The sequence below is a fragment of the Anolis sagrei genome, chromosome Y (genome assembly GCF_037176765.1).
Source record: "Anolis sagrei isolate rAnoSag1 chromosome Y, rAnoSag1.mat, whole genome shotgun sequence".
In the NCBI taxonomy this organism is placed as follows: Eukaryota; Metazoa; Chordata; class Lepidosauria; order Squamata; family Dactyloidae; genus Anolis; species Anolis sagrei.
Window position 1 is genome coordinate 67314034 of NC_090035.1, and position 11720 is coordinate 67325753.

Consider the following 11720-nt stretch of genomic DNA (forward strand, 5'->3'; position numbering starts at 1 on the left):
CATCATGCAGTTGACTGAGGACCTTATAGTCAGAGAGGAATAAAATACAGAAAGTACAATTACAGTATTAATACTGGTGTTTAACAAAACTGTTGGTGGAACAAGACAAACGTTGTAGCTATATGTAACGATGCTAACACACAAAGCATAAGTCTTTGCTATTTAATACAAATGTATTCATTGAGCCTAAAACCAATGATAGTTCCAACTAAAGTAGACACATTGAATCAATGGAATTCAGGTAAGCACTGATTTTGTGTATTCCCATAGATTACCTACTCTATTTGGGAATAACAGTTGGAATTTGGCCAAGGGACAGTATTGCAAGATATTTAGGTCAGATGAAGATATCCAAAGAGGAGAATGACATTTCCTGAGTGCAAAAACCAAACTCAAACTTAGCAATAAGGAAGAGGTTTGTTGAACAGCAAAGGGGGGGGGGCATGATCCAGGTTACATTTATACAGTAGAACGAATGAAGTCCGCAACTATTTTAACTGCCATGGCTGAATGCTATGCAATCCTAGGATTTGTAGTTTGGTGAGGCACCAAAACTCAACACATAAAGACTTTCTAAAACTCCCAACTTCCATGAAACTTTACTATTGAGCTATTGTAGTTAAAGTAATGACAAACTACATTGATTGTATAGTCTAGGTGCACCTTCAGTCATCCTGAACATGCAAAACAAGACACTAACTAGGTTGCTGTGAGTTTTCTGGGCTGTATGGCCATGTTCCAGAAGCATTATCTCCTGACATTTCACCCACATCTATGGCAGGGTTTTTCAGTGATTGTGAGGTCAGTTGGAAGCCAGGCAAATGAGGTTTATAGATCTGTGGAATGTCCAAGGTAAGAGAAAGAATTCTTGTCTTGCAATACTGTCCCCTGGAAAAATCCAACTGTTATCCCCAAATAGAGTAGGTCCTCTGAATCTATGAGAATACATCAAATCAGTTCTTACACAAGTTCCATTGATTCAAACAGACAAGAGTTATTTCTCCCACCCTGGACATTCCACAGATATATAAACTAGGGCTGGGCAACCACGGAAAAAATTGTTTCTAAACTCGATTCGTTTTTAGGGGGTTTTTGCGTTTCGATTTTTAAATTAATTCCGAAATTTTCCTTTAAAAAATTTCGATATTTACGAAATTTCATAAATTACGAATCAATTACGAATCTATTTCGAAACAATTACGAATAGATTCGTTAATGGCGGGCGCGATTGCGCAATACGCTAAAAAAACCTCCAAATGGGACAGGAAGCTTCCCTCTCCCTCTGTTGTTGACTGTTGGTGTGATAATTTATTTTTTTTTTCACTGAGAAAACAAACAACGACTATAAAACTTGCACCAGACATGCGGAAATAATAACGAAACGATTTCGAATCAATTACGAATCGATTTCAAAACAAATACGAAACAATTACGAAACGAATTGAAAAAATTCGTTTCGTTTTTTAGTTGCTCCTGAATGGTTCAATATCGCTTCGTTATAAAAAAAAATAACGAATTAATAACAAATTATGAAATTAACGAACGAAACCGCCCAGCCCTAATATAAACCTCACTTGCCTAGTTTCCAACAGATCTCACAACCTCTGAGGATGCCTGCCATAGATGTGGGAGAAATGTCAGGAGAGAATGCTTCTGGAACATAGGCAGACAGCCCAAAAAACTCACAGCAACACAGTGATTCTGGCCATGAAAGCCTTCGACAACACAAAGACAGTAACTTTTGTACACAAATCACAATATGACATACTTAGGTCAATACAGACAACCTTATTATTCTACGAAAGATCTCCTTTGGACTTGATGATACTTTGGGGTGGTCCTGTTTAGATTGCAAAAATGTTCATCACTTCCCTTCCCTTCAAAATAGGTCAGTTTTGGGGTGCATGGGCTCTTTGTTTTGATGTTTGGGGCCCTGGCATGTCTTTTGCTGAATATGATGGTGCTGCCAGTTGTGGCTCTAGAAGAGGATGAAACAAATCCATGGAGGAGAAGTCATCTCTTGGTGGTTAAATAGAACAGTCCAAGCGGAGAATCAGTTTTCCTTAAATATTTGGTTACAGGAGTCATAGACTGTTATCTTTGCACCTTGTCTGTGCATTTCTCGGAGAGATGGCTGACCAAGGAAAAGCAAGCTGGACAAACAAGATTACTGATCTAATTCATCAGGACTTTTTGTCTTCTGTCCATATAGGCCTCCCCAGCAACAACAACAGCAACAACCTCTCTGTTGAGGCTGTAACTAAGGGGTGGGGGTGACCAATCCCATGGCTGACACTATCATATAGCTAATGTCAGCACTTAAAATGTCTCAAGGAGTGAATTTCTCGTCACAGTCTACCGCTGACCGTTTAAGGATTGCTCATTTCCTCAATCTGCTTATGTATATGCCATACAATAAAATTAAGAAATAATAAAAAATAACTAGACTATAGAATGAATACATACGGTATATAGATAAAAATACAAAAAAGAAATGTGCCTTCCAATTTCCTTTTTGATAGTTGTGCTTACAGATGGTAGAATCACACTTCCCTCTCCAAAAACAACATTGTACACTTCTTCTGATAACCTTGCTAGTTTTCAAAACCAAAAATTATAAGGCTATTTTTCTTGCTTTGTAACCAATGCTTTCAAATGAATGTTTTCCTCCTCTGCCTTTTTGTGTTCCTTGTATCTCCCAACAACTCAGGTGAAGAACGTTGTCTCATTGTCAGTGTTGAAGCAAAATTCAATTATAAGCTCAATCGGCTTTTGTGAACATAACTGTGTGGATTGGGACCTTGACTTTACCCTCAAGCAATAAAATTACCTCGGGCCAACCCTGATACTTGTTCTAGGAGGGGGGGAATCTGCTATAGGAGGTGAGCCCCACTGAAATGAAATCAACGGCAGCCACTGTTGACCGGAGATTTCCAGGAGTTGTAATTCAAAATTTTCTGAGTTCCTAGATGCATACAAGTTCTTTGAACAATTGCAACCTCAGCACTTTTTCTAGCCTTTCTTGTTGTGTTTTTCCCCCTTAGCATTATTCTTACAAGTGACTATTTTGTATCTAGCTTTGGTTGATGAGACTCAAGATCATGACAGTTTTTGCTAAATCAGGACAGTTGGGGAGTATGGTATGATGCCCGCCTGCTTGAGATCTATATTGGATGACATTCCACCAACTTCATGCAATTGGCAGAAGCAACCATCCAGGGCCTGATTACTATTGACACCATATTCACATGAAATTACATATAGTTGGACTTGGGTATCCATGGATTTTGATATCTATTTGGGGTCCTTGAAGTGAGCCCCGGCCTTAGCAGAAACTAAAGGCCCAAGGTACTTTAGACAAGGTGACAGTCTACCTCTAGGCTCGATTTGCTCTTTGTCAATGCCTGTGCTGAGGTCTCACTGAAAGCATTCTCAAAAGCCGCTAAGACTGACATCCGTAGCTTCTCCCTGAAGTCTTGACCCACGAAGACATACAAAAAGGGATTCAGGCAACTATTGAAGTATGCCAGGCCTGAAGCCAAGGACGTCCCCACCATGAGGACCATCTCTAGCCAGGGCGTTACTGTAGAGACCGACATTTCCAGGAATGAGAAAAAGTGATATGGGAACCAGCAAATGAAGAAGGCCAACACTACCGCCACCATGATCTTGAAGGGCCTGCTTGAGCGGGTGAGGCGATTCCCCTTCAGCCTGGCCATAATAATACCATAACAAATCAGGATGATGGTGAATGGCACCAAGAAGCCAACCACAAAACGGGTCAGCACCATGGCCTGGTGGCGATGCTCACTCAACTCATCAGCTTCCTCAGACTGAAAGTCATCAGACAAGGCAAAGTTGTTGTAACAGTGAGTGATGTTCTCTTCAGAAGGAGAGGGCCGTGTATCTCGAAAAACAAGGTACGGAGAGCTGAGAACCAGAGCGGCTGCCCAAATGCCCACAGCCACCAGAGATGCCAGTTGAGGTGTGCGGTAGTTCTGACCCCAGACGGGGCACACTACAGAGACACAGCGATCCATGCTGATTATGGTGAGGAGGAAGACACTGGCAAACATGTTGAGGAAGGCAACAGTGCTGCTGAGCTTGCAGAGGACCTTCCCAAAGGGCCAATGGAAGCCCAGAGCCAAATAGGTTGCACTCAGTGGGAGGAAGAAAGTGAAGACAAAGTCAGCTATGGCCAGGTTGAGGAACCAGACAGTATTGACGGTCCTCTTCATACGGAAGCCAGTGACAAAGATAACAAGGCCATTTCCAATCACTCCCAAAAGGAAGGCAATGCTGTAGATCACCACGGCGAGTAGATGCACTGAGTCCCGGAGACCTGCATGGTCATCGTTATCAGGATAGTCTTCATTGTCTCCATACAGGCTTTCTTCAGAGGTGGCATTGGTGTCCATTTTGGAGGAGGAAAACGTGTTGTGAAGGTGACCTGTGAAGACACAAAACATTGCTTGAACAAGATGGGGGAAAACAACCCATACATTGTCTGTCAAATGCTCAAGACACGCAGACTGGCTAAGAACAAGCTATGAAGTTAAGGGCTCTGGTCTAAAGATGTAAGAGCTCTGGCTATATAATTTTTGATGTTTATTACCATTGATCATCCACTTATTCTTTGTCAGTAGGCTCTTTTCTGTTATGGGGGGGGGGGTTGCAGCTGGACATAGCAATGCTTTAAATCCTCATTCTCATATATATATATATATATATATATATATATATATATATATATATATGTATATTTATGTATGTATGTATGTATATGTATATGTATATAAAAATGAGGTTGTGATTTTCTGAGGTTCCTATATTTTAAAAGTATTATTGGTTGTCATGTTGCTTTAGAGTCATAGTGTACCAGCAACATAATGAAACAGCATGTCCATATGCTATTTCACATGTACAATCATAATGCTATAACACTTTTGAAAAATAACAGAGAAAATTGAAGAGAGGAACATAAAATAATTGCCTTTGCCTTTCTTACCATGAAACTCTACAGTATGTAGATAGATACTTGAGCTGACTTCATAATACACACTATTACGGGAATGGGCGAAAAACCCAGCATGAATCACAAGAAATGCAGATGTGTCCCAATGACTTTTTTTCAAAAAAGCAAAAACAGAAGTGCAGCTACAAATACCAGCATTTCCAGTAACAATTCTTCCAAGATGGTTTTAAGGACCTAAATATTTCACATGCAGACCTGGACTTGGAGACTCGCTTATCCAACACAAATGGGCCGGCAGAACGTTGGATAAACAAAAATGTTGGATAATAAGGAGGGATTAGGGAAACGCCTATTAAATGTCAAATTACCTTATGATTTTACAAATTAAGCACAAAAACATCAGGTTTTGCAACAAATCGACAGAAAAAGCAGTTCAATACATGATAACGTTATGTAGTAATTACTGTATTTACGAATTTAGTATCAAAACATCGCAATGTATTGAAATGGCTGTCGATCCAGGCAGGAGGCAGACAGCGTTGGATAATACAGAACGTTGGATGAGCAAAAGTTGGATAAGCAAGACTCTATTATATAACTTTTGACAAGTTGCTCATGGGAAACAATAATGGACTCCGAGTGGTCAGGAAGAAAACCCACCCTTCCTCCACATACATGTATTTTCTAGGCATAAATTCCAAAAATATGGGCTGGTCCATGAGGTCATGAAGAGTCAGAAGCGACTGAACGAATAAACAACAATTCCAAATACTGGTGTGTTCTAGCTATTTCATCACTTTATAGGATATATCCCCCAACAACGAGGACTAACAGTCTAGTTTTTTGGGTTTTTTTCAAAAGTTCTTAGGAAACTGCATTCGAACTATTTATTATTTATTTATTTATTTATTAGATGCACTTATTGACCGCCATTCTCAGCCCTTACGGGCGACTCATGGCGGTGTACAGTACACATAAAAAGACAGTTACAGAGGCCAGTATCAACAACATATGACTATACAACAAATACAAACTACATAAAAATCCGCTTCGTCTCTTAGTAGAATCATAGCCAGTCTCATTTTCCTTATACCATTCCAGTTCTCATTACCGTAATGTTGTTGCTTAGCACTTAATTAAATGCCCTCTCGAACAGCCAGGTCTTAAGGCTTTTTCGAAAGGACATGAGGGAGGGCGCCTGTCTGATGTGTGCCGGGAGAGTGTTCCACAGCCGGGGGGCCACCACCGAGAAGGCCCTCTCCCTCGTCCCCGCCAGCCGTGCCTGTGATGCAGGCGGGATCGAGAGAAGGGCCTCCCCAGACGATCTCAAGGTCCTCGTGGGCTCGTAGGCCAAGATGCGGTCCGAAAGGTATTTTGGGCCGGAACCGTTTAGGGCTTTGTAGGCCAAGACCAGCACCTTGAATTGGGTCCAGTAGCAAATCGGCAGCCAGTGAAGCTGGGACAACAAGGGCGTTGTGTGCTCCCTGCTACCCGCTCCAGTTAGTAACATGGCTGCCGCACGCTGGACCAGCTGAAGCTTCCGGGCCGTCTTCAAGGGCAGCCCCACGTAGAGAGCGTTGCAGTAATCCAGGCGGGATGTGACAAGAGCGTGTACCACCGTGGCCAAGTCAGACTTCCCGAGATACGGGCGCAGCTGGCGCACGAGCCTAAGCTGTGCAAATGCTCCCCTGGTCACCGCTGAAACCTGGGGATCCAGGCTCAACGATGAGTCCAGGGTCACACCCAAGCTGCGAACCTGCGCCTTCAAGGGGAGTGCGACCCCGTCCAGCACAGGCTGTAACCCTATATCCCGTTCGGCCTTGCGACTGACCAGGAGTACCTCTGTCTTGTCTGGATTTAGTTTCAGTTTGTTCGCCCTCATCCAGACCGTTACAGCGGCCAGGCACCGGTTCAGGACCTCGACAGCCTCCTTAGTAGCAGGTGGGAAGGAGTGACAGAGTTGGACATCATCTGCGTACAGATGACACCGCACCCCGAAACTCCGGATGATCTCACCCAGCGGCTTCATGTAGATGTTAAACAGCATGGGGGACAGTATGGAACCCTGTGGCACCCCACAAGTCAAAGGTTGTGGTGCGGAACAGGAGTCCCCCAATGACACCTTCTGGGTGCGACCCTCCAGAAATGACCGGAGCCACCGCAAAGCAATGCCTCCAAGACCCATTTCCGCAAGGCGCCCCAGAAGGATACCGTGGTCGACGGTATCGAAGGCCGCTGAGAGGTCCAGGAGCACCAACAGGGACACACTCCCCCTGTCTAGCTCCCGGCGCAGATCATCCACTAAGGCGACTAAGACCGTCTCGGTACCATGCCCCGGTCTGAAACCAGACTGTGCCGGATCCAGATAATCCGTGTCTCTCAAGAATACCTGGAGTTGTGAGGCCACCACGCTTTCCATGACTTTGCCCAAAAAGGGGAGATTGGAAACAGGCCGAAAGTTGTCCAATTTAGTGGGGTCCAGTGATGGCTTCTTCAACAGCGGCTTTATAATAGCCTGTTTTAGGCTCGCTGGAATCTTGCCTTCCCGAAGGGAGGCATTCACCACCACTGTTACCCACTCGGCCAATCCCCCTCTGGCCTCTCTCAGAAGCCAGGATGGGCAGGGGTCTAGGATGGACGTGGTGGGCCTCATTCCTCCAAGTATCTTGTCCACATCCTCGGGTTTCACAAACTGAAAAGAATCCAACAAAATAGGACAAGCAGGTGCTCTGGTTACATCCACAGAGTCTGCATCTAATGCGGCGTCCAGCCCAGAACGGATCAAGGCGACTTTGTCTGCGAAGAACCGAGCAAATGCTTCACAGCGCGCGACCGAATTGTCAGGGCTCCCACCTGCAGAGGCGGGAGTTAAAAGACCTCTGACAATCCGAAACAGCTCCGCCGGACGGTTCTTTGCAGACTCAATAGTGGCCGCAAAGAAAGTTTTCTTTGCGGTCTTTATTGCCGCGGCATATGCCCTAAGAAAGGACACAAACCGTGCTCGGTTTGACTCGCTCGGTTCCGAACGCCACACGCTCTCTAGTTCCCTCTTCCTTCGCTTCATAGCTGCCAGCTCCTCAGTAAACCAAGGGGCTGGTTTAGCTCGGCTACTTGAGAGGGGACGTTCCGGAGCAATCATGTCAATAGCCCTGGTCATCTCCCCATTCCAGAGAGCCACCAAGGCTTCGACATGGTCACCTACCGAGGTGGTGGGAAAATCCCCAAGAGCCGTCAGGAAGCCATTCGGATCCATCAGTCTCCTGGGGCGGACCATCTTAATGGGTCCTCCACCTTTGCAGAGGTTAGGGGGCGCAGTGAGCCTAAATCTGATCAGGAAGTGGTCGGTCCATGGCAACGGAGAGATGGACAACTCCTCCACACCGCCACCCTGTTCCCATCCCTGACAGAAAACCAAATCCAATGTGTGTCCAGCACAGTGGGTGGGGCCAGATATTTGTTGGGACAGCCCCATGGTTGCCATGGCAGACATGAAGTCCTGAGCCGCGCCTGTGAGGGTCGTCTCGGCATGGACGTTGAAGTCTCCCAGCACAAGAAGCCGTTGAGACTTCAATGCCAGGCTCGAGACCACCCCCGCTAGCTCAGGTAGGGAGACTGTAGTGCAGCGAGGTGGACGGTACACTACTAGAATCCCTATACTGTCCCGGTCACCCACCCTCAGGTAGACGCTTTCGAAATTTGCGGCCTGCGGGATGGGGCACCTGGTCAGATGGATGGAGTCCCTATAGACCACTGCGACCCCGCCTCCACGCCCTCCGGATCTAGGTTGGTGCTGCCCGGAGAAACCCGGAGGACAAAGCTGGGTCAGATTTACTCCTCCAGCTTCATCCAACCAGGTCTCCGTGATGCACGCCAGATCTGCCCGTTCGTCCACGATTAAGTCCTGGATCCAGGTCGTTTTTCCGTTGACAGATCTGGCGTTCAACAGCACCACCTTCAGACCGGAGGGTCCGCTCACCTGGTTACACCAATTTACCTTAGGAGACCGATTTGGAATTTTGATTATAGATAAGTGGTCCGAATTTGGCCGAATTTGAGGTCTCCTTTTCCCGCATCTCCTCCTTCCCACCACGACCTCTATGGGGGCCCCTCGGCTAGTGGAACACCTCCCCTCCTCCATGCCGCTATTTCTGGCTAGGGTCTTAATCACACTTTCACCAGCTGTTTGGGATGTTGGCGTTTTATCTTGCCAATTGTGCTGGCCTTCTTCATCCCCCCTCCTCCCCTCATTGTTTCCCACAGGTTCCAGCCCACTACCTCCCCTGCCCCTTCCACCAGATAATAGTGACAGAGACAGTAAGCATAGGAGGGTGGGGGACCACATGGATCGAAATGGACACTTCGGTAGATGAAGGGTACCAGAGCCAAGCGTTAGCCGCGAAATAGGATGGTCCTTGAATACTAGAGTCTTAAAGTGCAAAGTGCAAGGTAAATTCCGCGGCTACCGAGTAATTCTTAAGGTGCAAGGTTTTTAAAGTGCAACAAGATATTAAAGTGCAACAGCCTCAACAGAAAATATTTGGCCCTCTATACTACTAAAGTGCGGCAGGAGGAGTTGGGAGGGGTAAAGTGCCACAGTTGGTAAAGTGCAAACAGTTGGCTACGGAACAGGCGCCACTAAGCGCTATATTATGGTCTTATTACCACATTAGCAGCAGAGGTAGGACGGATTATACCGTGCAATGTTCGCAAAATGTACACAGTGGTCAGGAGACTGGCAGTTAGTAAAGTGCTATGATTCAGATGTAAATAGCTGACGTTTGATGTAAATTGGCGGATGGACCTCCGGAGGTGGTCGACACGGTGGCGGTCAGCTCAGATGGGGGGGGGGCGCCGCTTGGCCGGTGGTGAGGGCCAGGTGGAAAGGCAGTAGGGCCCGGGCAGAATAGGCAAAGGTGGAAAGCCTAGTTGGCCCAGCGGCCGAAGGAGACAAACAAGTCCAGATGGTTAGGCCGCAGGCCGAAGCCACCCGGCAAGGGACCGTCTCTCTTCGGCTCAATTTGGCCAGTTGGCCCGCGGCCCAGCAGCTTGCTCCGGCCCCTGGAGGAATCCTCGCCGGCAACTGGGACAACAAGGGCTTTAGCTATGAATAGCTCAGCAGATGGAAAAGCTGGCGCGTTGGTAAGAAGGCCCGATGGAAAGTAGTCCAGGGCAGCCAAGCTGGATGGAAGGATTCAGGACCCAAGTAGTCCAGGGCAGCCAAGCTGGATGGAAGGATTCAGGACCCCTGTGGCAGGAGCAGCAGCAGCCTGAGACTAGGCCAAGGCAGGTGCAACACAGCTTTATAGTCCCTCCCTCCTTGGAGGATTGCTGAGTCGCACCCAGTTGGAAAGGGCCTGGGGCTTCTCCTACTCGCAAGTAGTCCAGGGCAGCCAAGCTGGATGGAAGGATTCAGGACCCCTGTGGCAGGAGCAGCAGCAGTCTGAGACTAGGCCAAGGCAGGTGCAACACAGCTTTATAGTCCCTCCCTCCTTGGAGGATTGCTGAGTCGCACCCAGTTGGAAAGGGCCTGGGGCTTCTCCTACTCACAAGTAGTCCAGGGCAGCCAAGCTGGATGGAAGGATTCAGGACCCCTGTGGCAGGAGCAGCAGCAGCCTGAGACTAGATTATATTTCTAGATTATATTTCTAGAAATATAACTAGATTATATTTCTAGTTTCCCCAGCATTGTATTTTGAGCACAGTGCTTTTTATTTCCTGATCTTCAAAATAAATAGTAAAATTACACATGGCACTCAGACATATATGCGTATCTTAATTTTTCCCCCTAAAATCAACCTTAAATGCAGGCCCAGTTTCCAGAGCCCTCCAAGTTACTCACCTTACCATAACCCTTCCTGAGCAGGTACATCTTCCTCAGATAGACTGATACCGATCACATACCTTCCAACAATTCACAGATGAAAGCTGGGTCATACATGACCAAGCAACCTCAGTTTGGTCAATATGGCAAAAGTTATTCATGATGAAGGACATATAAGTTAGGAGAGGCTACCACCTTTGCTTTTACCATTGTCTACAGCAGTGGTTCCCAAACTGTGGTCCCCCAGAAGTAAAATATGGTCTTTGGCGTCACCATTACCACACCATTGCAACAAGACCGACTGGCTTCTCAAAACCCTCTTATAGTGCCAAGGTAATGGGGATGTCAGGAGGGGAAAGGCTGACTACCCACGTAAGGTGTGACAACAAGTCTCCTGGCTGCTGCTTCTCCTCCTCCTTCCTCCCCCTGAGCAAAGCTGTTTCATGTGGCGCCTGGAAGTGGGGGTGCCTTGGTGTCTTCGTTTTTAGGCCTCTTCCTAGGATTATTTGGGGTGCTGATTCAGAAAATTGCATTGGACAGACCACATCAGCTCTTGATTATTAAATATGGTTTTCTGTGGGCGAGCAGATGGTGACTACTGGATGGCAAATGTACTGCATCAGAAACTAGAGCTGATGTGGTCTATCCAATGCAATTTTCTGAATCAGCAGCCTAAATAACCAAACTGAAACTAAAGTTAACCAAAAACTTATTCATAGCCTTTTTGGTACTAATGATGGAGAGTAGTCTCTGGTCAAGGTGGTCCCTGGTCAAAGTGGTCTCTGGTCAAAAAAAGGTTGGGAACCACTGGTCTGCAGGAAACGTCAATATTCTGCCTCTTTCTATCTCCCTTGCTGATCACAAAGTACTTTTGAACTTGGAATTCAGTTTGCAGCAACCGAAGCAAGCTGAGTACAAAGGGGG

General features: G+C 46.4%; 1 protein-coding gene across 1 annotated transcript; it reads right to left on the bottom strand.

The window, feature by feature from the left end:
* Nucleotides 1–1518: 1518 nt before the first annotated feature.
* Nucleotides 1519–4446, bottom strand: LOC137095046 (chemerin-like receptor 1). Its single transcript, XM_067461226.1, has one exon. It carries the CDS (start codon nt 4416–4418, stop codon nt 3354–3356), a length of 1065 nt encoding a protein of 354 aa, XP_067317327.1. The 5' UTR covers nt 4419–4446; the 3' UTR covers nt 1519–3353.
* Nucleotides 4447–11720: the final 7274 nt, after the last annotated feature.

Coding starts and splice junctions, on each gene's coding strand:
- LOC137095046 (XM_067461226.1), bottom strand. CDS start 4,418: ATGGACACCAATGCCACCTCTGAAGAAAGCCTGTATGGAGACAATGAA.